This window comes from Cinclus cinclus, chromosome 8, assembly GCF_963662255.1.
Source record: "Cinclus cinclus chromosome 8, bCinCin1.1, whole genome shotgun sequence".
Lineage (NCBI taxonomy): Eukaryota > Metazoa > Chordata > Aves > Passeriformes > Cinclidae > Cinclus > Cinclus cinclus.
In genome coordinates, this window is record NC_085053.1 from 21,783,856 (window position 1) to 21,811,230 (window position 27,375).

At 40.2% G+C, this 27,375-nt stretch overlaps 2 protein-coding genes across 3 annotated transcripts in view; one reads left to right on the top strand and one right to left on the bottom strand.

The window, feature by feature from the left end:
* Nucleotides 1-4,738: 4,738 nt before the first annotated feature.
* Nucleotides 4,739-15,309, bottom strand: LOC134046564 (riboflavin-binding protein). The gene is made up of 5 exons (XM_062497185.1): nucleotides 15,156-15,309; nucleotides 14,321-14,420; nucleotides 13,089-13,217; nucleotides 8,722-8,833; nucleotides 4,739-5,100 (listed from the first exon to the last, which is right to left on the bottom strand). Exons 1-5 carry the CDS (start codon nucleotides 15,292-15,294, stop codon nucleotides 4,861-4,863), a joined length of 720 nt encoding a protein of 239 aa, XP_062353169.1. The 5' UTR covers nucleotides 15,295-15,309; the 3' UTR covers nucleotides 4,739-4,860.
* Nucleotides 15,310-25,634: 10,325 nt separating this feature from the next.
* Nucleotides 25,635-27,375, top strand: part of MAST2 (microtubule associated serine/threonine kinase 2) — a 188,852-nt gene continuing 187,111 nt past the window's right edge. For both annotated transcript variants that reach the window (XM_062497855.1, XM_062497856.1), the window contains exon 1: nucleotides 25,635-25,950. In XM_062497855.1, the coding sequence (XP_062353839.1) occupies nucleotides 25,783-25,950 (168 nt within the window). In that variant the 5' untranslated portion in view covers nucleotides 25,635-25,782. The remainder of the gene's footprint in view (nucleotides 25,951-27,375) is intronic.

Here is a 27,375-nt window from a genome sequence, read left to right on the forward strand (position 1 = left end):
TTTCATATCTTGGGTCTTTTTTCACTGTAATCTGGAGCTGACCTGCAGCTTCACACTGAAACTGATCTGCTCTCTTAGGTGACTGTATCTAAGGTGCAGTTTGTTTTTTGTTTTTTGTTTTTTTTTTTTCCCAAAAGGAAAAATTAGTTGTGCTTGAGAATTATCAGTCTTCAGGCATGGGGGAATTCAGTCTTGCTGTTAGTAAAGTTTGGCAATGTTTCAAATTGTAATCCAAACCCTAATGCCTTTTGAAATCTTTACTTAACTCTCCTTGTCTAAATCTCAGTGTTTCCTTGGATAATAAAGTAGAACAAGCATACAATAGACATGAGCTGTCTGAAGCATGTGGCATTTTTTGAAATAACTCTAACTTATGTAAATCTTTGGAATGAAAAAAAAAAAAGGAAGGGAAATAACCAGAAAATGTTCATAAATTCAGCTAATTTCATTCCATTTAAATTATATAGCCACTAGATATATACCAAGAGTATGTTTGTTCTCCTAGAACATATTGCACTCGTTGTTGACAGAGCTGGTTCCATTGGGAAGATGGATGGAGTTAAACTCTGCCTGATACCCACCACATTCCACAGCCTGTGTGATGCAGTGGGGTCATTCCAGAAGCAGCGCCTCAGTGGAATGTGAGATACGTCACCAGCTCTGAGCAACTGCTGGTAGGATGTCTGTAGGTCCTGCATCTGCTTGCTCAGTGAGTCAGGACTTCCAGGGCTCTGCATGCACTGAAGCCTTAAAAGATTAAACCTCCTTCCACAGTGTAACATTTCACTGTAAATGGCATAGGTTGCTACTACACATCCCAACTCCTTGGCTGCTTTACTGCTGCTTTGCCGTGTATTTTTCTGGATAATTTTTTCCAATAATTTACCTTTCCTCAGTGCAAGCATTTTTCATCTCCCTTTTTAGAATTTCAGTTTTGGAGGCTTGATCTAGTTCTTTGGATAGGAAGATAATTTTTATTCTAATCTCATCCTTCAAAGTGCTTGCCGAATCTCTACTTCATTGTTTGGGAAAATATAAGAGTTGACTAGATCAGAACAGATTCTTAAGGATTACTAACAGACAATCTGTCTGAGTTTAACAACAACATACTCCTAGTAATCTTTTAATATATTTTAAAGCAAGTGTTATAGTGATTTCATTTGCACTTTGGTTTTCTCTAATTGCTTATCAGAATATTATATAAAATATTATCAAAATCTTAAAAAGCCACATCTAATCTATAGCTTTCTGTTTGGGCTGGTTGTCTCTCAGCAAGGCAAATTAACCTGTTGGACATTGTTTGTCTTGTATAGTATAACAATAATTATTTTTTGTATAATTTCTTTATCCTGCAAGGTCCATGGAAATGCATTGTTTTGGGTTTTGGATGCTCAGGCTTTTTGCACTATTTTATTTCATAAAAGCCTGGAGCATCAGACTTAATGATCTTAAAGGTCTTTTCAAACCTGAACAATTCTGTGATTCTATAATTTTTGCATAGTAATTTAACATAACTTTTTCTGAGGCTTGTCTTACAAGTAGCAGCTCCATTTGCAAAGTGAAAAAAGACTCTGCAACAGAACTTGTCTGTACTAGTCCTAGTTCTGCAATACTTGCAGTGATCAGATAAGTCTCTTTTTGACTCTCTCCCATTGACACAGCTTGCTTCTCACTTCTTATTTTCCTCTCAGGGATATTTTGAAGATTAATGAATATTTATAAAATGTTTTGAGTGAAACCTGCACATGAAAAATGGAACAGAAGTTGCAAATGTCATAATTACTGATGTTTATATTTTTTTAAAAAGGATGACTCTATGACAATCAATATCCATGGAGATTTATGAACCATAAGAATAGAATGAGGACTCTAAAGGTACTACAGGAAATTGTGGCCTTGAAATGGCACAAGGAGCAGTGGGCAAGTTTTGTTAGTAATACTTAGTAGTGAAATACATGCTGGATGAAACATTTGTATAGAGAAGTATGATGGAATCCTTTTCAGTCTGCAAGTAGTTAAGGATGAGGTTCATCATCATCATAAGTAATATTAATAATTTTAAAGCAGTGGTACTAGCATATACTAAAGAACTCATGCAGCTCTGCCATGAGAGGTCTCATTTGTAAGAAATCCTGGCATGTCAGTGAAATTTCAGAAGACTCACAGTATTCTGACAATGTTTAAGGAAAGAAAATTAAATAAACAGAGCAATCAGGATGACCCAGCTCAGCTGGTTAACGTGACACCAGGCCCAAGTAGCACAGTACAAAAGTTGATTCTTAGCCAGGTTGTAAATAAGTCAATAATTGGCAATAATTTTAATTTTTATCAACATTGTCTAGTTGATAACTCCAGTTTAATTTATTGATAAGGGTGTAAAATCAGTTTCCTCAGATTGGTGTAAGAACATATTTCCCAACCTATTTCTCAAAGCATTTGATTGTCATTGTGACATTTTGACAAAGATCTTAGTCAAGTCTAGTGCCATTAAATACAGAGGCATTTCAGTGGTCTGGGCCAGCATGGCTCCAGAGGCAGGACATGTGCTTTTGGGCTGCGATGCACAGACGCCCCTACCTAATCAGGCAGCATTAGCTGGGGATAGCTGCAGCTGCCAGTAACTTGTTTCTTTCTTTTCCCTGGTTATCTTCATGGTGTATTGCAGTGATCTGTTTCTCAGCCATTTGTGTTATTTTTCATTTTGCCTTACCTTAGATATCCTAGTCTTTCTGTAAATGTAAAATATCCACTAATAGCGTTTCTGAGTATCACAAAGGTTGTTTAGGGTGTAAATTACTGTGTATATAAAGCAACTAGACAGAGCAAACAGTGGCTTAAGAAGATTGGCATATTCATGTGGAGTTTTTGTAACACAAGCAAGTGCAAAGCAATGAGCCTGAGAGCTAAGGTCGCTGTTCACGCCTCTGGGACCAGGGAGCTGTAAAGTGGAAAACTGTCCGTATCGACAATTGAGAAGTTCTTGATTTTTTGCCCTAGAACAGAGATGACCTAGAGGAAAGATGGTAGCTCTGCAAAAGTATTATCTACATAATTACAACAAAAGAGTTAAATGGTTTGCTTAGGGTGCATCATGAGTCAGTGGGAAGGTTATGAATAGGAACAAAATGGTCTTTCTTGGTCCTTTATCTTGCTGTAGGACCCAATGTTCTTCAAAAGCATGCAATAACCAGTCTTATGGGTCATCCTGAAACTAAGCATGGAGGAGTTGTTTTTTGAGAGTGCTTTAAAGAGTGATTTAGTCTGAGCAAAGAGAATAAAGTGGAATGGGAACAAAAAGAGCAGAGACACAGGCAGAAGCAATTGTGCTATACTTAACAAAAAAAAACATGAAGAAAATGTCTATCCATGGTGATACAGAAAAAGTTGGTGTTATGGCAGTGAGAGAGGATAATTACTTCCTGAAATTTGAGAATAGCAAAATAAAACACAGGAAAATTTTCTGCTCTGATTCAGGTGCAATAAAGGACAGGAAAGAACAGAGTAAGTGAAATAGGGGGAGAAAAGGACTGTCAGAGCTTTATAGAAGCCTAAATTATTGTTCTTTCTTTTCTAACAGTAGAACTGATAAATTGAGTTAGCACAAAGTACAGACGTGGCAAAGTATCATTCTGAAACAATTCAGTGCTGGTAGGAATTAGTCCATTGTTAAGTGTACTGAGAAGCTGGTTGGAAGCAGAGCATGACCTAATGGGTTTAGCATTACTATTGCAGCTGTGTGAAACCATTCCAATAAATAAACAGCTCAGTGAAGAAAGTGTGTTAGATTTTTAAGATTCTCCCAGTTAAACAGGATGTGCCAAGTCATTGTTTTAGCAGTGCAACAGATCCTTAAATGCTGTAAGGCAACCAGATCCTTTGGAAACACTGAGATGATGCTGATTTTCACAGATTGATAATGTGACCCTCAATTTCAACCCTTCTCATGGTTTCTGTGGTGATGGCATTGGAAAAGGCTAGGAAAAGGTACAGAATGGCACAGACCTGTCCATTCTTCAGTGATGTCAGAGGAAGTATGGTTAAATAACTGAAAGCAGGATTTCATTCATCTTTACTTGGCAAATCCCTCTGGGACTGGTGCAGATTTTGTTTTTAGTTTGATTGTAACAGTGATGCTGGGAAACAGAATTACTGATGGGAGAAACCTGACTGAAGCATTTCCTGACACTTTGGTTTCTCAGAGATCATTATATTTGGAATGATTCAGTGGGAATAATTTCACTCAAAATTATGCTTTAAACAGATATTGTAGGAGGTTTTTCTACTGCTTTTGCTTAAGGTAAAAGCTCTGTGCAACAGACTGTGCATGGTGTGTACTGACAATATTTGGATCTAAGGATTTATGTAGCATAAAGCCCTGTTTTTAAGATTCAAAATAAATACATTTTCAGTGGTCAGTAGGCAGGCTTCTTGACCTATTTCTGCCTGAAGATTTCTTCTTTATCTGAGCAGAGGCACTTGTGACAGAAGTTCTGTGTGCCTGTGCTAATGAAGTGTTTGGGTTGAAGATTTGGTGCATTACTGGCAGGCATGACTTTCCAGAGGTCTCCAATTCTCACTGTTCCACCCTAAGTCAGCAGGGGCTGCCTGTGCCTCTTCTCTTTGAAAGACAACCCTTAGATATTTCCTTCAGGCTTGTAGCTGTTTTAAGTCACAGGATTACACCTGTGCTAGCCTGTCTGGAGCTTTGTGATGCAGATGCAAAAACAACAGAGAAAGATTAATAGAACAAGCCATTGATTTATTATGTTCTAGAAGGGAAGGGATAAAGCAGGCTGGCATGATGCCCCAAGCCCAGCCTCCACATAGATTTTTCTTGTCCTGACATATGTCCACTAGCATTTATCTTGTCTGTTCACCTTCCTTTTGCTTTAGTTTCTCAAACTTCAGGAGTTTATTTTGGCAGGCATGCTCCTCACTGCTGCTGCTGCTGCTCGAGCTTTCCTCTGAGCTTTCGGAGAGGAGATACTTGATTGCAATTGAGTCCTTCTTGTTCATTTGCAAGCAGAGGCAGGAGGATTCGCTCACCTTAAATGACTCCCCCCACATACTCTGGCACATGTCGGTCCCATTTGTGTACATCTGTGTGTCAAATAAGAAACGCCTTAATTACACTTAAATAGAATTGAATTAACAACAGTTTGTATCAAATTGATAAACACCACTTTTTAAAAATGGTTATAAGACCAGGTTATAAAAACATTGTCTGGAGTCATTCACTGTCTTGTTGTGTGCTATGCTTAATCTCTTCTGAGATGTCTGAAAATGCTACCCAATCCCACAACTGGCAAAAGTAATTTGCCTGTTCTGAGAGCAAGTGGTTACACAAAATGCAGGGATCAACAGCTGCCCTTTGTTTCCACCCTGGGGCTGACAGGGCAGCAGCTCTCTGGGGCTGACAGTTAAAGTTGTGTGTGAGAGCCTTTACAACTTGTAGCGTGTCAGGACACTCTGACATGCCTTGAAATCTGAGTAGTGCTGAAAGTGCCAGACAGTGCTTTGAATATGGGAATCTTTTTATTTACAGGCCAGAGACAGCCCCGTGCTCCGAGGGATTGCATTGTGCCTGCTGCAATGTACTTCATGGCTGGGCAGGACCTCACAGGAAAAGAGAAGAGACATAATTTAGCAACTGCTTGAGGAAAGTAAGTTTTTGTCAAGTTTCCAAAGTGCTTTTTCTAGCGGGGCAATGGCCTTTCTGGCTTAAGAAACTGCAAATTGCAGTTTCTTGTACCCTTATCAAGTGAAGCTATTCTGTTCTTGGTACTATTGCATTTTGCAAGTCCTGTGTCATAGGACCTGACACAACCAAGATACTGCTTGTTTGCTGAGCTCACATTGTGGCAACCTTCTGCCTGCTGAGCTTGAGTGTGTCTAAAGAATATTAGCTTAAGAGTTATCATGTCCAGACACAAAGCAGGCAGTATGTACACTTTATCATGCCTTCATTTGTCCCACATATTTGTGGTTGAAGTTCAATCTTTTCTGTTTCCGAAAAGGAAACTTCAGGTACTCTTAGAAGCAAAGCTAAGAATGGGATTAGGTATGGGAGTGGTGGCAGGAGTAGAAGCCTTAGAAATTAAGGAGTAGGAACATTAGTAATTGAAGCTGTGGGCCAGGCAGCAGCACCACTGGGCTCTGTTGCTGACTGATTCACCTTGACCACATCCCTAGCATCTCTCTGATGGAAATTTTTCTTTTTCTGTAATAGTACATGTAGTCCTTGCCCATAATGCTGATTCCTACAGTGTCTATCTTATCCTGGATGCTCTGCTGGTTTACCACCATTACCAGCTCATACAAAGATTTAATACTGTGAATCTCAGAACAGTGCCCTGTCTTTGTGTTGGGATAATTCTGCATGGAAGCTGCCCTATGTGAAAAAAAAAAAAACAAACACAGATTTAAGTCATCATATAGAGTTGAAATTTAGTATATGTAATCTTTCTTCTGCTCCAGGTATTTTTGACAACAAGTTCTTTCCTCTGTCCCCGTATGAAAACTATGTTGACTGACTTTTGCCTTAAGAAATTATTCTTTATGAACAATACAAAGTCCATTTCAAATAGCCCCAAAGACTCTGTTGTGTGTAAAACAACTTTTCAGCTCATACCATCTCAAGCTAGGGCTTGCACCATGGATGCTGCAAGTATTGGAGGAGTATGGAGGTTGTATGATAAAGTGGGAGCAGGGTCAGAAAAGGAAAGCTCCTCCATGTAGTTCTTTCCTCATGTTCTCAAGGCAGGCAGATCTTAGCTCTTTCTTTCCCACTCTTCCTGTGATTTTAAGTAGCATTAGATATTTTCTTCCAGCTCCTATGCAGTTCTGAATTTCTACCTGCTTTTGGATAATCATTCCACAAAGTGTTAAAGCCTGTCACATGGGTTTGTTTAGGTCTTTATGCAAGAGACACATATGCACCCTATACTCGTGTCCCACAGATTCTGTAATGTGTTTGTGCTTTTCTACTTGCTAAACTGGTAATTTTATTTTGACCTTCCTCCTAATTCTGCCTAAAGATCATAATATTGCAGCAAACACATGGAGCACACAGCCTGTGTCCCCAACATGCAAATGATTCTGACTCTTTAGCTTCTTGGAAAATGTCTTAGTCTGTGCATTAACGTTACTTGGGCATCACCCAGCTGGGAGAATAATGACAAGGCTAGAACTGGCCAAGGTCAGTTGTGCATTTTTAATATTCAGCATTTGTTCTTTATTCAGCACTTGTCCCAAATGGGCCTTAGAACCACTTGCATATGTCTCATGTAGAGCTGCTGATTGCTCGTCTATGTGAAAAAAGTAACTGTCTACAGTGCTCTGATGTGTGAGAACCCTACCATGAGTTGAGTCCAAACCAAGATAGTCTAGTGTTTGTATATAATGTAATTTTCATGTGGGAAATGTGTGTTTTTTAATTTCTCTGCAGAAAATTCATCTTTACGCTTACTTACCATGCAAGCCTATTTTTGGTGAAAAACATGGGTAGTTTAGGGTGTGGCTCCATTTAGTTAAGGAATAGCTGTGCCTGGCTTCAAATGATAAGACCTCAGAATCTGCTGCATGTTTTTCCCTGCAGATGGTATATTTTCTTTAAGAAATAAGTGCAAGGGAACTCAAGGTTAAAAACTCATATATCTGAAACAAGGGACAGTTTAAACAGAGGCAAGAGATTATTTATGGAGATTATAATTTTGTTTTTCACTTCATCTGGAACTACTGATGATTTAGCACATCTGGGAAACTAAGCTGTAAGTTTCCACAGCCCATTTGTTTTTGGCCACCTTCCTGAATCTGCTGATTAGTGTCACTTTTGCAAGGAAGACAGCAATCCAGCACTAACTGGACTGTGTCTTCCACTTATATCAGTTGCTGAACTGACTTCTGGAAGTACATGCACTTGAATTGAATTCAAAATAATGAATCTGCAAAGCCTTACTACCAGTCCCTAAGATCTTCACCTAAATTTTGTTTACTTCTTCAATTTGGGCAGTTTTACATGGACGCAGTGAAGTTCAATTATTAAACATATTCAAATACACTTTTGAACTGTATTATATCACTCTGATGTTAAACTTAGTTGAGCCACTAGAATAATCCTACTCTGGAAAGGTCTGTAGATCAGGTTCCAGGCAACCTTGCTCCTGCAATTCTTGTCATTTCTCATTTTACACACCTTTGCTCATAAAATTAGTTATTCCAGCCATTAAACATTCTCAGAAAGATGGGATGGAGAAGGACAAGGTAAAATAGAGAAAAGGGCAAAGATACCAAATGGGCAAGAAAACCTTAAAAATTTCTCAGTGGTTTGGGAATTTACATTCCAATTTAAAAAGATGGGGTGTGTAGAGCCCCATATTGTGTAAGCAACCTTATGAAATGCGTCTTAATGTCTCTGCATGAACAAAGTTCATTTATCTTTTACTTTCTTAATCCCACTGGGTTAAAATATCAGTGTTTCTTGGACTTTTGTTTCGCAAGTGGAATGAATAGTGATTAATTAAATGCGTATCTACCTAGAGTGAGTGCTGTACATAAAAATTAATTTCAAAAATTTGTATACTTAAAAAGTCTGATGTAGAAATGGCTTGAAACTGCTGAAGTAAAAATTCACCAATGGCATTTTACTCCCATATATTCAGGGAAAAAAACCCTCAACTCCTAGTGCCATATTTTCTGCTTCAGCTGATCAGGTTTTCTTACCTCATGGTATGGAATACATTTGTTCTTACAGTGGTTTTCTCCACTTTCATCCCACTCCCAGTCCGTCAGCCAGTTATGAACACATATGGAATCATCTTTGCAGGCTTCATACCTTTATGGAGATTAGTGTGGAAGATAAAGTTACTTCTCTCACATTTTTCGTTGGACTCAGATTCAACTCAAAGAGGTGTCCAGGGGTTCTGTTAACAACGTGGTGTGATTACAGTGCAGCTTAGCAACAGATCTTCATGAAGTGTGCACATTATTCCAGCTTGATGTGTTCGTAAACTCTGAGCTGCCCAGAAAAACCTAAATTCCTGTGAAAACTAAACAGTTCACTTACTACCTTTTATACTGGCAGACTGAGCAAAGGGCTCATGTTGTGGGTGTTTTCTGCTTGGTTATCTGATGTTACTGAATGGAGGAAATCCTGGGAGGGATGGAGGGAGTTTCATGAATGCTGCTGTTCAGTATTATAACAGAGCATAGGTGGGTTAAGGGCGAACTGTCACTTGAAGGAGATGTGGGGAAAGTTTGTATTTATGAATTAATGTGGGACAAAAAGAATGATGTTTCCCAGGCAGGGGAGTTGCTATGAGGAATGTGCATTGAAATAAGGAAATTCCAAAAAAACCAAAATAATATAAACTAATAGGCTGTCAGCCTCAGAATGACATTTTCAAAGAAGTTGAAAAGGAAAGATAAGGGTCCTGTAGGGTATAGGTCTAAAATCTTAAATTTTAAGTTATTTTTAATTTGTAAGTGGTAATGTAGAAGAAAACCTATAAATGGCCTGGAATGAGTAGAGTTCTGGCTGGTTGATGTGAGAGATCTCATGACTTACCGTTATCCTACATAATTTCCTCCTTTCCACTTCTCTTTTCTGTTATACTTTTTGGCTCCTACCTTTCTTAAGGACTACTTTCTGCAAATCAGTTAACATCTGCTTAAATTTAGTCTCTTTGGCTTGTAGGTCTATTCATACCAGTAACTGAGAGTGCCAAAACAATGAGGCACAGCTTCTAGAAAGTTAATGTTTAGCATGGTATTTGTAATTAGTGCATTTGGATAGATTTTTCTGGTTTTAATTTTCAGGGTCATGTTTCAAAACTATTTTGGTATCACGATTGCTGCAGCCTTACATTTTTAAATGGAATATGTGGGTTGTCATGTGGTCACAAGAGCAACGAGAATTGGACATTGCAGTAGATTTGCAAATGCAGGAAGGTCAGAAGATGCTTATCTGCAGTATCTTCACATTGGTTTTCTGGGCTTTTAGGAGGGAGAAAGAGTAGTTAAGAGATGGAAGGTAACCAGGGCCTGAAGTAAACAGCTCGGGGTCAGGAAGTCTCAATGAGTTCATTCCTGAATCAGCTGTCAGATTCTGACCAGGCTCTGCTGGAAATAGAGGCTAAAATTTGATAAATTAATATTAATTATGTATTACTAGGTATGTATCTGGTTTCCTCAGGAATATTAATAAAAATATTAATTAAAGTGTTTATATTTTTATTCACCTCTATTTATTGACTTGTCAGATGAAATGTTTCCTAATCACGATTATTGCCTGACTATAAGCAGGTGACAAGGCATAATTCCATTGCTAGGAGTTTTTCTTTTATCCCAATGGAAGTGATTATGAAGTCAAGTTTATGAAATGTCATGATTTGTGAAAAGTCTAATTTCTGCAGTCCAGAAACCCATAAGTTGTTTCTTCAAACATTAACTAAATGTGAGAAACATAAATGTTTAAGATATCCTCCCTGAACATATTTGTTCTCTATGTACAATGAGCAGGATATTTTTATCGTAAAGCCTTTTTCCCTGTATTTTTTATAATTAGCTCTTTCTCTATTATAGGACGCAGGGCCTTTTCACAGGTGAATAACTTATTTGTACACTGGGCTCTTTCAAAAGCAATAGTTTAAGGACCAGTGAGAGCAAGGAATCGTAAAACAATAGGAAGGAAAGGAAGGCCCCAAGCTACTCAGATGAATTTCTTTTAAATTAAGTCACTGCTCATTCAGAATACTCTGCACATTTCTGGCCACAAAGACATACAGTATGCAGCAGGCACACTCACAGTATGTAGAGAAAGTAGGTCACATCACCAGCAGTGCTACAGCATGCTAAAGGGACTCCAGTGAATAGAACATGAAAAAAATGTTACTTTAAATCACCAGAAAGAGTGGGAATTCTGTCCAGGCTCTTTTTTAGCTTGAGGCCTTAGGCAGGGTGAGAGAATGGGTTTGACACTGGCATTAGGCAGGCACACAGACCAGCGTGCAGGGTAATGGGCCATCAGTACATTTTTGATTCAGGCCAGGCATCTGTGACGCCAAAAGGAGCAATAGATCATTGCTCAGGACTTGTTTAGAGCAGATCCTCTCTCTGCCACGAGGCTCTCTACTGGAAAAGGGTCAGTTTTCCTGGGCAGCAGCTCTCAATTGCCCCAACATAGTTTCCAGCAACAAAAGTTAAAAGTGCTGTTTACCTGCAGGTTCTGGTAGTGCCCAGGGAACATTGAGGATTTTGCAATGTAATATTGACCCATGATCTACACTTTGGTATAAATCTCATATACACTAAAGCTGTGTTCATAGTTCATAGATGCAAACTAAACTTACAGCACACATTTTCTTTTCTCTTTACACTTTCACTTGTTACAACAGTTTAGTAAAGACTTTTTGTGTTATTTCTTTTGGGACGCTTTTGTCTTAGGTACTGGTATTCTATAATTTCACCCATTAGATCTATTCTAGAGCTCACTGGCAACTCCAGTGGTTTAATATCCAAATACAATATTTGATAATTGGTTCTGAGCTTTAAGATTCAGAGCACTGAGGGAAATTCAAGGTCTCAGTCTTTATCTTCAAGAAGGTCAATAATCTGGATTCAGTTTAGAAGATGACAAAAGCTTAGCAAGGAAGACTGCACATGACAAATCTGTTCCTGAGGCACATGTAGTTTCCTGACACAGAAATAAAATTCATTGCTAGAGAAGTCCCTAGGAAAGCTAAGAAATACATCAGCCTTTCTCACTTGTTTCCATTGCAAATTCAAGCTATGCTTTTTGTTTCCTTCACTGGCACAAAGCAATGGAGACATATTTGAAGACAAATCCTACCAAAATTCTACAATGCATACATTATTTGCCCTTGGAGGGAATGGAAATGGGTCCACATGTCAATAATATTCCAATTGTGTAAGCCCTAGGGAAGCAGGGCAGAGAGCAGCCCAAGAGAACCCTACCATGCTGTGTTCTGTATTTTCTGTACTTTTAAGAAAAGCTCTTTTAGAACATTTTCAAAAGTATCATAATGGTTTTCCACGATTTTTCAGAGTGGTCTAAGGGATCCAGACATTCACAGTCCATTACTTTCATGAAAAGCTAGCACTTACAATCCTATAGTGTGAACAGAGCCTGTAGGTGTTTGTGCTTCACACACACATCCAGACAAGTTCCTCCAGTGACTGGGCACAATATTCATAAGGTGCTGACTGAGTTTATGTGTCCCATGATGATGTTTTTAAGATTCAGCATCTCAAAACAGGGAGGGAAAAGAGAGAGGGAGGGAGGGAGAGATGTATGCTGGATAAGTACCAGTGGAAAAATCTCAGTACCCTACATGGATATAATTCTCCTGCCCCAAGACTAAGGACAGATGGGTGCTGTCCCACCACATGTTTTGCACTCAAAAAATAATGTGATTCTCTGATGCTGGGTTTTGGGGAAACAAAATTCAATGCTATTATGCTGCTCATTGCTATTAATAATTTTAGCATTAGTTGTCTGCAATTGTCTCTGATATTCAGGCTTTTAGAAGAGATTTTAGAGAGTGTGATGATAGAAGGGATAAGGTCAAGGGTGAAAAATTAAGGAATGATGCTAATTTGTTACAATAATTAGTTGAAATCCCATGAGTTGATGTATTTCCTGATTTTGTAGTGCATTTTATACATACAAAACAAATGTATCATATAATGATCGAGTATTCAGATTGAAAATGCTAATTGCATAAATGCTACTTCACAGACAGGGACTTTTCAAAGGGTGGGCAGGTCCCTGCTGCTGCCAGTGCCTGTCGGTCTGGCAGGAACTCCTCTGTCATGATCCCACTGCACTGCATCCTCCCCCAGAGCAGGGCAGTGCTGTTCCTGATTCACTAAACTCATCTTAGTGTCCTCATCCTGCATTCACAGCCTGTGTCATTAATATTTTGGGGGCAGTAGCTTAGCAGAAGGAAAAGCAGAGACAACAAACAAGATATTGAGAAACAGAACAAGAGAAAAAGCGGTGCAACACCACTGAATCACAGACATGTTAAAACTAAATAAAAATACTTTGATTAAAAAGCTGAACCTACCAGTCATCACAGAAGCTTTGACACAATGGCACAGCCTGAATAGCAGCAGTGTTGTTGGGATGGATCCAGCGAGCAGCATGTGGAGAACAGCGGTAAAAGCACTCGATTTTCTTTGTGAATTCTTCACAGCTGTGGTAGATGAGAACAGCCACAAATAAGCTTGTTTCTGAGCATCAAGGCTACAGCCTGCATTTTCTAGGCCTACTTTGGTGTGCATACAATACTACAGATCAGGAAAAAAACACAGAAAAGCATCCTTTGGCCCTGTTAATGCCTAAGTTTGAAACTCATTCCTCTGGCATTCTGTACAGACTCTGACCGTGCAATTACCACAGCCAGCTACAGCACAAATGTTTCCATGCATATTTCAGCCCTATTTGTGTAAGCTTTCCGTAAACTTTTGAGGCCTTGACTTTTCCCGGCAACAATGATTCCAGGCAATAATAAAATGTAGTTTAAAACTATAGTATAAAACTTTGTCTGTGCTGCAGCCTCATGGTTTCACTAATCTTTAGATTTTTCCCACAGCCCAGCTGAAGTTACTTAAAATCACATACTGTGCTGCTCTCCTGGGAGTGGCAGGCAAGAGCTGTTACTTTTTCACATCTGTTTTTGCTTAATTGTTTTGTACTTTCATCCCTTTATTTCTATAACTTGCCATGTTTCACAGCTTTAACATCTAACGGGGTACTAAAAAATCTTAATTAAGGAGATATTTTTCATGGTTACAAAACCCACAGGACTACAAGAATTTTTTTCTAAGTTTTTGGCCATTTCATTTCTGGACTCCTGTGCTTTTTTTTTTGGGTGAGATTTAATAATCTAGTTGATGTGCTTTCTAAACAAAGGAAGAAGTCCTGGTCTCTATTCATTACAGATCACTCTCACTGGTGGGTGATGGTTGGAGAGCTACAGAGGTACAGGGTGGTTTTCACCTACTGGGTTTAAGACTGGTTTGCATTGCCAGATCTGGTTCTGTACTGAAAGCATATTTATAAAAAACATAACACTGTCTTGAAAAAAATGGCAGAAATAGTGTGGATGTAGGGATTTGTGGGTTTGTGTGTGAGGAGGAGAAGAATCAGAGGTTGGTCAGGTATAGAGAAAAGGTGATGGGAACTAGCCTGGGTAACATAATCTCTATAGGGTAACCTAATGTCCATCAGCAGCTGGTGGCTGCTCCAGCCCAGATCTGTGGAAACAGGACACAGAAAACATCAAAGCTGACTTACGATTTACTGAGCTGCCCACATCTGTTCCAGTAGCTGTTGCTTACTTTAATTACTGGGGAATGAGTCAATTGCTCTGTGAAATCTGCATAGCAACAGGAAGCTGTTGGGAATAAAACAAAGATCTTGCAGTAAGTGTTCATTTTTAACACTGTATTTGGAAGACACAAAATGTGAGATGAATCTGGTTTGAACCAAAATATGATAAAGTCTCTTAGTAGTAACTAGAAGATGTACTCAAGCTCTAACAGTTTTGGGTGTGAAAGTGGCAGTGTAAATGCTAGGAGAGGTGGACTGGAATAAGCTATGTTTTGCAAAGTTGTGCCCAGAGGGTCCCAATAATTTTACCAGTGTTCTGTCAGATGCCACATCCCAGGGATATCAACTTTGAAAACTACCAGACATTAAAAAAAAAAAAGAAAAAAAAAAGAGTTGAAGAATTTTAATAAGTACTGTATTTTACTTACAACAGAATTTTGATTTCAGATTTTCCCATTTGGTGTCTGCTACAATTAAGTTTTATACTCAATTACAATAAAGCAAAATAATCTTTGCTGTGAACATTTTTAAGCAGATGGAACTACAAGAAAGGCAAACTGCATCAGAATTTTGAAAAGAAAATAAATGAAGCAAATGAGAGTTTTACAGCTGACTTTGTTAAGTCCCAGAATCTTACTCTTGGTTTGCATGCAGCAAAATGCCAATGAAGGAGATTTTTTAAATACAATATATGCTGCATCTTATATATTTTTGAGAAATTAGGGGAACATTCAAAACAATTAGTGTGTACAATGCTGTATTTCTTGACCATATTTGGGAAAAATTAAACCACTCTTACATTTAGAGTAGAGAGTGCACTCTTGCATACTTGGCTCAGGACTTGGCTTCAGTTTTTGGGTGTCCCCTTCCAGACAGCCATATTTTTGGCAGGTGGATGATACTATGACAGCAAGGAAGGTGACAGCAAACCTCAGCATTGTTCTTCAGCTCTTTTTCCTGTATGGAGAGAAGTGTTTGTTTACATCCTTTATTTCTAGGAGAACTCATAATATTAAAATGAAGGACTGCATTTAAAATACCACATATATAATCAAATAAAATATGCTCAGCAAAGATGCACACAGAAATACTAAGACACTTTCTCCCTTCCTATTTGTTTATAACACTTATGAACTTTCTGTTACATATTTCTGAGGTTTGGTGGCAAATGATAAAAGTCATCAGTAATTCAGGCTATGTATGAAAGCATGCTATAATTTTAAGTATTTAAGAAAATTATTTTAAATTTCTTCCACTGAGCTGAATTATTTTTAACCCTTCCAAAGACAGGTGTATGTTTCACTAGATTTGAAGAAAATATTGATTAGTTCTAAAACCTGAAGAGTGTTTTTCACACTTGGAAATTACACATTAAATATAGCTGCAAGTGAGATAGTAGTGTTCACCACCTGAGCTGGATAAATTACACTGAATACTTGCCTTTGTTGAAGCTATGCTAATTTATATTTAAGAATCTGGTCTGTTATTTTCTACGTCTTTTGTAGAGTTTGGTCAAAAATGCAAGATAAAAACATTTTGTCTTTATGGCAGAAATTTCTTTAAACACAGGCTATACATTAGTTGCCTATAAAGATAAATCTAGAACTTGTAACATAAATCATTGCATTATTCTTTGTACACGTTATTAATTTAACCCTTCATTCTTTAGTTAAATATTCCTGTTAACTTTTTTGGAATAATTTTGACTGAATAAACACGGCAGTTCTTCTATGTACCTAGACTTTTCAGATATAAATAACAAATTATACAGAAGAAGAAAATTATCTCTTCAGTTTCTCAGTAATTTCTCACCTCCTTTGCTTTCCTTCTGGGTGATACTTCTCCCTGGAACAGGAACACTGTAAGTTGCTTTTCCCATTTTCCACTTTATATACACACCATCTGGCATGAGTGCTCCAGAATTTGTTTGCCCTGGAAGAGTTCCTTGACCCTTTGGAATGCTAACACAAATTTATCTCAAAAGCAGATGCAATGACCAGCACATAATGCCCTTTTATTGCTTGCAAACGTCGACATGATAAAGAGGAAAGTACAAACATAGGTTAGAATTAGAAAAACAATAGCTCTCCTATATTTCAAATGCCATTAACCCCTCCTGCCTGATTTTTCCATGATTCCTTGTATTATTAATTATTAAAGTAATTTCTACAACAGTTTCATGGAGCTCTTACCATGAATTCAGGCTTCAGTGAATTCAAGACATTAAATGCTTCTTATTTCAGCCTGACTGGCTTAATTCTGACTAATGGCTTGCCTTGTTACACAGTAATTTTACTATATTCCTTGGAAGATAGTCCATGTCTCCTGATCCCCAGTTCTTTGCTCTCTCTTCACAAGATCCCTTCAAAACCTGTGGCTGTTCACCCTGGTTGCTCTACCTGTCTCATATGTACCTTACAACCAGTCTCACAAGCACTACAAGAAGTGGTTGATTGTACCACTGATAGTGGCTCCTGATGGGATTTCACTGGGAGACCTGCTTTCAGCAAAGAGCATTTGCATCTAAACATAAAACCATTGGTTAAGGTAGATGCAGTGATGATAAATTGTTGCACTCATTTTTACAGGTTGTCTTGCTGTACTGTAAAGAGCAGCACCCCTCAGTACCTTGCAATTATTTATATACTATAAGGAAAGCAGCATCTGTTGGTTTTGTGTTTTAAATAGAACACTGAGTTGTCAGATAATACGCTGAGGCCATTATCTAGTAACCTTTTATTTGAAAATACAAACATTGGCACAGTAGAAGTGTGGTATGATTCTCAATGTGCAAAGGTGCTAGCATGATAATAAAACTATCTCCGTAAGCTGTAAGCACTGATTCCTCTTCTAGCTCTAGTAAATGCCTCAAGGTTAAAGTCTTGCTGGCCTAAAAAGAGCCTTTTCCAGATCAGTGGAAACTGAGCAATTTTTATGTTCCAGAATGAATTTAATTAAGGCAAGTTTAGAGAATGAATTTAATTAAGGCAAGTTTAAAAAGGCATAAAGTAACTATAGGAGAAAATTAAGTAAATCTAATGGCTTATTACCCATGCTTTCACCTCATGTGGCTTGATCTAGTGTTGGCTGAAATTCATGGGGCTCCTTGCTGCTTTGCAAAGGAAAGGATTCGTGTATGCTGCCCAGTCATACAAAGTAAAGACCAAGGTATAATATGAACATTGACTTTCAACCCTGTGAGGAGTGGATGGACTGGCCAGCCTGGTGAAAAGCACAGAAATAGTCCATGCTCTGCTCCTTCCTGCTCGGTTTGTGTGAATACATGGACCCTAGTGAGGTGTCAGCATGCCAGGAGGTTCTTGTAATGCTTCTGCTCACTGAATTGGCATACAAATTATATTAAGCTATAGGAAACTGGGATTGCTTTCAGGCTTTGAGTATGAGCCAAATGGGACCACTTGCTGGGAGATTAGGCAGAGTTTCTAGCAGCAGGAAGGAAAATTGTCATATGTTTGTGATTTCCCAGACTTGGCTTTGGTTAGCAGTACATGTAAGCAGGCTCAGGCTAAGGAGCTTTTAGTCATCTTGGCTATACATCATCTCCCAAGAAGTGAATCTTGATTCCTCTTTTCTAAAAGTATTCTCTGCCAATTATTTTGTCTGTTGTCTTATACTGGGAAATTTGTTAAAGGAATTTTCTTACCTCTTCCTGTACTTGAAGGGGTAATTTATCTTTGTTTGTTAAAACTTAACTTATTTTCAAGCACAAGGTGATATTCTTGTACTTTTAAGACTCCTCCTGCCATTTAATTTTAACTTTAATATCGGTACCCTGTAACTTTTATTCATCTCTTCAGAAGCTAGAGTGAAAGCATGCATAATGTTGAGGTATTGCCATAGACAACAATGCAGGCACCACAACAATAAATTACTATCATCTGGTGATCTAATTGATAGTGGCCAATGGTGTTAGCAAACCCATGCATCTATTCCAAACCCACAAACACTGCTACACTAGCTCTCAAGAGTCATCTACCTGAGCAATTTCCTTCTGGCATGAGCCATTGGCAGAAAATTAGGGAAAAAATGTTTAAAAATATATAGTTTCTAATTTCCCAGCTTCTGGCAATCAGCTTAGTAATTATGTGAATTGACATCTCATAACTCACCAGAGTGATTCCTGCTTTGTGAGTCAGATCTCTTTAATGACTGCAGCAAGATTTCATGCTTTTATATTCTTGGTAACTCTGCAAAACCAATGTGGTTAAGGGAAAAAATGTTTGTGTTTCCAACCAGTGATAATTGCCAGATCCATTTCCCTTTTTGGCACCCCGAAAGCGTAATAACAGTGTGACTGGAGGGAGACTAAGTTTCAGGAGTGTAAATTAGAGCATTTGGCCTGTTACAGCTTTATTAGACATGGCAATGTCTGCTAATGAAATTAATCTGTTTGTTCCTCATGTCTCAGCATGAGTCTGCATACTCAGAGGTTGGAAGTACTTTTCTTGTTAACTGTAACAAAAAATGTAATTAGGAGGACAAGTTGTTATCTAATTTAGTGAAGCTCCTTTAAGTGCAAAACTGCCTTTAAAGTTGCAACAAGAACATGTTATTTAATGATCAGTGAAGTATATGACCTAGACTTTCATTAGGTTAGACTTTAGAACTGAGAGTTTGTCTTTCACAGGCCCTGGTTGAATGTATCATGTCACAAATCAAGCTGAATGCCAGGGGAGACACTCCAGATGGACTGAGTCTGGCACTTCTGACTCTGGAGAAAAACAGCTGAGGTCAAACCTTAACGCTACTGAATCTGAGGTGTGATTTCTTTCAGTTCACTGATAGGATTTCTCCTACTTTTTTTTTTTATTGGTGTGAGGAATACATCACAGAACGAAGTAAGGCTTATTTGTTTTATTTGAGTACACAAATGTTGCTGAGCTAGTTTTCCAACAGGGCACAGGAATGACAAAAGCACCAGTAATTTTATATAATGAAGAGAGTGAGTCAGTGGTGGGTAAAAGACCAGATATTTTAATGAATGGTAAGTTTAAAAAGAAATCACAACCTAAAGCAACAAAATTAGAATTGTAAAAAAATGTCATTTTAATCCCCACGTTAGGCTTTTCAAAATTAAAGTGGACAAAAAACTACTTATTTCAGCTTATTACTGAGTTGAAAGCACCTCTTGAAAGCATAATCCAATGCTCTTCCTTTGCCCTAGTCTTTCATTTGCATTTCACATTCTGCTAGTCTGTTACTGCGGGGTTCCTTGAACCACTAACAACTACTGTTAGTTTTTCTACAAAGAAGGGTTTGGGTAGCTCCTGACTGGTGTGAAGGGGACTTTCACAAGTGACAAAGAAAATCTGTGTCCAGTTTGACCTATACTCCAGAAATAACCAGCTGCAATCATGTTTTGAATTTAGGTCATTAATATTTGATTGATTTTTCTACAATCAATTATGAATGATGAATTTCCTCTTAGGGGAATAGCAATACATTTTTTTTAAAAAAAATTGCACTTGTATTATGGATATTCATTATTTAAATAGAGATAATGCCTAATGTCCCTGCCTGAAGCTGTGATGTAGTGTTTTTAAGTATTTGGTGCCATTACTGGATTATGGATGGCCATGTCCCACAGTCCCCTCTGTGCCTTGATCCTGTACTGCCCCTTTCCCTCTACTGTCCTGGCACAACTCACATGGGATTGTGCCCCAACCACATGGGGAAAGCAATACAGCAAAAAGAAATCGAGTGCTCCCCTTGCCTCCAGTATTTCTGTGTGAATCAGTTTCCTTTGTAGCACAGCTGAAGAAGAGTTTTGTTGCTGAAAAGGGTGGTATCACACGGACACATGTGAGGGTAGGACTGGCAGTACTTTCAGTCAGAACTGCCAGCCTCTGTGCCCCACTGTGTTGACATTCTGTGTTGTTTTTTTTAAATTGTTATGTTGAACACCTTGTAATCAAAGTGAAGACCTGACAGGTCTGGAAAGAAAACAAATAATGCAAGCACAAGGTAACAGTGAGATCATACTGGTCAACATATTAAGGCAGGGACTGGAAACCACCAGATGAGTCACTGCTGAGCTTTTCCTGTTGGTATCACTGCAGGGATGAATGCCAAAGAGGACACAGCTGAAGCCCATGTTGTCTCTGATGAATAACTCCTATACAGGCCATATTAGTCCTAGACAGCTTGACTCATTGTCCTGTGATCATTCTGTGGTTAGAAAATTGACCACAACACTAATGAAACAGGTGTTTTTTTGCCCAGTACGTTTGTTTACATTGTCATTTCTCTTTCTGCACCCCTCAAATGGTTCTGTGCTCTATTGTATGAAACCAAGACTTGTTTTTGCTTCCAAATCCTTTCTCAGTTATCTAGGCCCTCTTTAATTGCTCTCTTTTAACACAGGCACCTTGAGTCTCTTGAAGTATCCCAGTGCCAGCCTTCACAGCACACCTGTTGGATTTCCATGACTGCTGTTTTGTATTTGTCATCTTCTATTTGGGAGGCGTTTCTCTAAGTAGCAGCAGAACCACGTGTAATCCTCCCCTTGGCCCTTCTTAAATCTCAACTTTCTTAGGGTGCCAAAGAGAGGGTGACAACAGTTAGGATCTGCATCTGCTCCTGCTGGCCAATCTCTCCTCCTTCCTAATGTTCTTCTCTTTTTGGACCTTTCAGAAATTCACACAAATATACATATTTTTGTGTATGTAATTTGTCCTCTGTTCACATAGAGAAGTAGCAGTCCTACTGTGGCAATTGCTGTACAGTAAAACCCAAGCTGACAGAGAGCAGCACATTCACTGGTCTCTTCCTCTGTTTAAAGCTCTAATGTGTTTGATGAGCTTTTGTAGCTTTAACTTAGCTATTGCACTAAGCTCTCCTGATACTTCACAGCCGTCATTTTAAACTTCTACTACGTATTTTCATATCTATATCTTCTACTTCCTTGTCAGATGTAAATATAGTACCTAGAGCAAGGTTAGATCAGTGTAAAGCTATCACTTTGACATACTGCACCACTGCAGTATGAAGTATGAAGCATACATGTCCTTCATGGTATACGAAGAAGGAAAATAACTATTGGAAAGCAAATCACATCCAGTTATGACTGGAATTTTGTTATATCTAGATCTACTAATTGTCATCAAAAATGTCTGCTGGTTTACTTCATCAGTCTGTCCCTAAAACAGACTAACAGCTGCATTTTCCAGTGAAGATGCACTGGAATAGTATATATGTAATACACTTTAATGGAAAATTCTACTAGTAAGAAAGTTCTTCCTAATCCTCCTTAATTCAATGTTTATTTTGTGCCTTGAAGCATAACTGTTTACAGTTTTCCTGTAAAAAGTCCTTATGTAACTATGAGTATTTTTATTAATTACACAAATGTCTAAAATAGACCTTCTTGACCCTGAGATAAGTTCAGCTGGTCAGAGCATGGTGCTAATAACACCATGTGGGTTAAATCCCCGTGTGGGCCATTCACTTAAGAGTTGGACTTGATGATCCTTGTGGGTCCCTTCCAACTCAGAATATTTTGTCATTCTCAAACAGCAGACATCACAAGATCCAGATCATGAGAAATTTTGCTTAGACTCGTGTCACAGTCCCAGACTTACTAATTCTCCATTGTTCTTTTGAGAAATCCTTTGTTTCTTACCATTTCCCTGAAACTTAGGGTTGCTGATGGGGAGCTGTACTCTGTGGCTTCACTCCTGTGCTGTGTGGGCAGCCTGCATTGCCAGCCTGGCAGGGCTGGGATAGGGATCTTGAACTTTGCCCAGTACATCTTGGTGGCTCTGTGGGACTTTGTTACCTATATTTTTAATTTTGCTTATAACTGGTATTACTGGTATTCTCTAGTTGTATCATGCAATTTTTTAATTTTTATTTATTTTTTTTTTAATTTTGTGAATCTTGAAGAAAGAATGCTGTCACATGCATGGAGTTGGGGAAACAGGCAGGAGTCATGGTGATGATGTGCAGCCTGTTAATTACTTGTCATTACTGAAATTCTATGTAGGTACAGCACCACATGCCGCAGTCCCGTGCCTTCCTCCTGCCTGACTGCACATTGCCAATTGCCAAACATTAGTATTCCAGTGTAAAGCCCAGAACTTGTCTGTGAATACCATTAGAACTGGGTCACTAACAGAAGGTGCGTGACAGATTCACATGCAGAACAACCAAAGCCATTTCCTCCGCCTCATACAGAGCACAAATACTGAGAGGGAAGGCTGTGTGTACAGTGTGAGTGGAATGACAAATGACAGGATGCAGTGATAGACTTGTTTGGTGGCATTAGTGATGCAGTTCTGCCTTGGAAACAGTGGAAGCAGGTGATCAGCTGGGCTATGGGTGGCACTGATTTTGCCAAATGGTCAAATTTAATTTAATAGGGATTCAAATGATTAAGTATTTCATTTTGAAGAGGCAAGTCTCTTGCTCAGCAGAATAACTTCTACTATTTAGCATTTTCTATTCTGTTTGGAATAAAGAGGTTTTAACCTCACAGCTTCAGTCTGCATATCTCACTTCCAGCTCCAGGAATTATTGCTGTGGCTGTGTGCTAAGCAGTCATAAAAATGTTGCAGAGGAATTTGTCATTCCAGAAAACATGGAGTGAATTTGAGTAGACTGTGTTCTGCCTTACGAAAGTCCCTTTAAACCCGCTAGAGAAGAATGGAGGGGAACTTTTCCAACAGTATCATTCCAGCTACCTTCTGAATCAGAAGAGCATGCTGAGACCTTTTTTATATGGAAAAAACCATGGTGGAAGCCAGGGAAAGGAAATATCTGGAACTACGAAGAGAAACTGCATTAGCTGAGTATCAGCACATGAGCTACACAGACTCTGTGGAACCCTGCTCTGTGTAAGTCACTGTAGATAACCTAAGAATCATCCCCTTTAGAAACCTTTACTAACTACCCTTATCTTTTTTTAATGTGACAGAAGATTTCTGGAGACAAACATCATAAGCATACATGTGGCACCACACCACACTCTGCCTCATTCATTTGTACCCCTTTTCCCTGCCAAGCCTCTTATGATTTGTTCACTTTTATTTAAAGCTGGGAAAAAAAAAAAAAAAACGTTCAGAAAACTAGCTCATATGGAAAAGAGAAATCAGGTCACTCAGACTGGTCTGCAGATTCAGGTCATATTCAGTGACATGTTTAAATGGAAAAAAATATGGGAGAATCAGTAAAATGAGGAGTATTTTTCCTACTCTGTTAACATGAAACCTCACTGTTCTTTTGTTTCAAAAGTATTGGAAAGACATTTTGAGTCCAAAATACTAAATGGGGATTAAACAGAGGAGGAAATGAGCCAGAGGCAAACCAAACACAATCTCTTCACTAATAAAATGTCCTTTTAACTCCCAAATGGCTTTTTGATTTGGAGAAATGAAAACGATTTTGAACTTTTAAATTAAAATACAGAACCAGAAGGCAATTATTTGCAATTTTTGTCTAAAATGAACAACTGAAGATTTGTTTCTAACATGTTTGTTTAAATGTTAGACAGGTAATGTTATCCACATTCTCATTGTGACTTTTCTTCCTGTGTGCATGAATTCCTTTCTGGCACATGAAGTGAACAGGTGTGAGCCAGAGCAAGGTGTCCCACAGGCCATAACCAACAAATAACTAATTGGCATCTATGCTGCAACAGGGCAAAGATCCAGCCAAATTATGATGAGGCTCTGTGCCATCCTAATAGGCTCACATTAACAAGGACGCCAAGATTCCATAAATTTGCATTATTTACATTTAGTTAGAGCAGGATTCCCAGCTGGGAAGTTCCACATGGTTGTCTGTCTTCATCATATACAATTATGATGGAAAAAGACCTCTGACTAATCCAGCATCCTGAAATCGTTTTCAGCAAGCATTTAAACATTAATAATTACTTAAAAATGCTCCCACTCTTCTACCTCAATAAATCATTGGGAAGTGTATTTTTGTTGTCTTTGTACAAAATCAAAAAAAAATTATACAATTAGATTTCCTGGTTGAAGATGTATGAGCCTTTTCAGCTTGGTAAAAAGGAAAAATTAGTTACTTTTTCTGCAGAAGCAGCAAGATTTCTGACTATGTAATAACAAAGAAAAAAACCCCAAAACTTCGAAGTTGCTTTTTTGAAAAATGAATGCAGAAACTGCTAACTTAAACCATCAAGAAATAATTTGCAAAGACAAAAATTCCGAGGGGGTGTGAATTATTGAGATGAAACACAAGAGGACGATATTCTCTTGTTATACCTTGAGGTAATGAATCTCTGAAGGTTTGCCTTTTCTACTAAGATGGTGAACTACATCTTAATCCGCACACTAAGAAGTGAAGGGGCACAGCTGGTGAACATTCTCCTGCAGATCGGAGTTCCTGCGGAGGGATGCAGGATGCCAAGAGGCGCTCCATTCACCCGGGCACTGCAGGCTCGGGGCTTGGATCCCATCCGATCCTGCTGGAGAAACTCTCTGGCATTTTCCCCATGTGACTTGTCAACGTGTAAAACCACCAGGAAGGTCCTGCACTCACCCGAGATTTTCAGGGACAATTAAGAATTTATTGACAGGGAAGCTGGATTCTGCTGGGCGTCTGAGCCGATCTCGGATCACAATGATAAGGACAGGATGACGCACAGAAAGTTCTACATGAATATGAAGAATAACTTTACTCTGTGGGTGACCACACACTTGTACAGATTGCCCAGCGCGATTGCGAAGTCTCCCTCCCCGGCGATGCTCCAGAGCCGTGTGGATGCCATCCTGCGCCTGGTGCTTGAGCAGTGAGCTTCCAACAGATGAGCCACTGTGGTCCCTTCCAGCCTGAGCCGCGCTGTGACTCTGTGATTCTACAATTCTGCCATTCTGTGAATCACAGAATATTGAGTCGGGATGGAAGGGACCACAGCGGCTCATCTGTTGGAAGCTCACTGCTCAAGCACCAGGCGCAGGATGGCATCCACACGGCTCTGGAGCATCGCCGGGGAGACTGATTCTGTGGAACACAAACACTGCCCCCACGCTCGCGCAAGGCGCATCCCCATCTCACCCCCCGAGCCTCCTCCTGTGCGGTAGCCCCGCCACGGCCGCAGAGGCGGCTCCTCACGGCAGGGCCGGGCCAGCCCCGCCTGCACCCGGCCCCTCGCCCCCGCCCCCCCCTCAGAGCCCGCAAGTCTCGCTCCTCCTCCCGGCCGCGAGCCCGCAGCTCTCGCGATAGCGGCCAGCGGGCGGCGCGCGGGGCGGGAGGGGGGGCGGTGCCGCGCCGGCCGCGCTCGCTGACAGGCGGCGGGAGCGGGAGCGCGCGGCATGTCCGCGCTCGCGCGCCCCGCGCGCAGGTGCCCGCGGCCGCCCCGCCGCCCCGGCGCTCCGTGACCGCCGCCCGCCATGGGGCTCCGGCCGTGCCGCCGCTGAGGAGGAGGAGAAGAAGCCGTCGCGATGAGGAAGGGCCGCTCTCGGGGGGACAAAGCGGCGCCGCCGCCGCCGGCGCGGAGGGAGCCCGGGCGGGCGGTGTCCGGCGGCGCGGCGGAGCGCAGAGCCGCCCTGCTGGGGGGCGGCGGCAGGAAGGAGCCGGAGGACGCCCGGGCCGCCGGGGCGCCGGAGCGGGTAAAGCCGGGGCGCGGGGCGGGGGTCGCCGTTGTTATGGAGACGCGCCCCGCGTGGCGGGGCCGGTCCGCGCCCTTCCCGGGCCGGGACCGCGGCGCTCCGGCGGGGGAGAGCGGCCGGGGACGCGGGGCGTGGGGCGAGAGCGGCGATGCTCGGTGCGGCGGCAGCCTCCGAGCATCCTCTCACGCTCCGTGCGCTCCCGCAGGTAGATGTCCCCGCAAGGGGAAAGGGTGGGAGCGGTGGCGTGTCCGTGCCGGTGCTGACGGCGTGGCGCGAGCGAGCGGATGGTGCGGGAGCCGCGGTGCCGGGAGTCTGTCCGCGTTGCCGGGGAAGGCGAGGGAGGATGCGGTGAAATCGGGTGTGTGCTGTGTGCTGGCTGGTGTTACTAACCGCGGAGTATATCTTTCTAGTAACCCTCTGTAGGTCCCTCCTAATCGCGATGATAATTGTGATGCGTTTTCAGGTCTTGATTCCAGAAGTGGTTTATTTAGGAAATGTAGCGTACCTTTGCAGAGACTTGAAAATGCATGGCTTGTTACATGCGAGGGTCTGTAAGTTCAGTATGTCCAGTTTTATGTCTTTCATACCCACAAAAATAGGATCTACCGATTGGTGCTTAGGATTACGAGGACGAGAGATCAAAGAGATCCTAAACCAAAGTTTAGGATTGTCAATGCTGCTTTGGTAGTCTTAGTTTTACAAGAGATAAAAATGGAAAATGACACTTTGTAATTGAAATATGTAAGTGACAACTAATGCTATTTTTTTGTTTATTTGAAAAGAAGGAGAAAGTATCACAAGTATGAAGACTTCTGGGATGCAGTAATTTATTGCTCTGCATTGCCATTTTTTGGAGCAAAGAGAAAACCTAGGGTCTTTCTCAAAAAGATTTTTTAAGTTTACATCGTTGTTGCAGATGTGCACGTTTATGCCATTATAAAAATAATTTCTTAGGGTTTTTTTTCCTAGAAAAGCTGCATTGCAATGTCTTCAATTACAGGAGCTTTGGATTTTTGCTTTAACTAATGGATATCTCTTGAATACAGTTTTATCAGACTGGGCCCTTGAAGAGGAGATGTCTATTATTTTATTCTGTAGTGCTTTGTTAAACCAGGTGTTTATGGGAGGTTGCTGCTTTTGCTTTTATTCTTTCCTGAAACAACTTAGGAATGCTGCAATCTTTATTTGGGGAAAAAATCTAAAATCAGAAGAGGTGACCTGGTGTCTTCCTAGCTGTCTGTGAAATGGACAAATTTGTAGAGCAACCAAATGCAGTAGCAAGGTGTTTGTTGTACTGTTTTGACATATTGTTTATGATATTGGCATGGAAATTGAAGGAAGTTATTTCCATTTTTGGTACTGTGAACGAAACTTACACATCGTGTACACAGAACATGCTGTGTATTGAATAATGTACTGAACACT

What these genes read in the sequence shown, in the direction of transcription:
- LOC134046564 (XM_062497185.1), bottom strand. Translation starts at nt 15,294, where the DNA reads ATGCTGAGGTTTGCTGTCACCTTCCTTGCTGTCATAGTATCATCCACC. An exon ending in GTGCACTCTCTACTCTAAAT is followed by an intron (nt 14,421 to 15,155) that starts GTAAGAGTGGTT and finishes TATTCCCAACAG; the next exon opens with CTTCCTGTTGCTATGCAGAT. An exon ending in TGTGGGCAGCTCAGTAAATC is followed by an intron (nt 13,218 to 14,320) that starts GTAAGTCAGCTT and finishes CATCTACCACAG; the next exon opens with CTGTGAAGAATTCACAAAGA.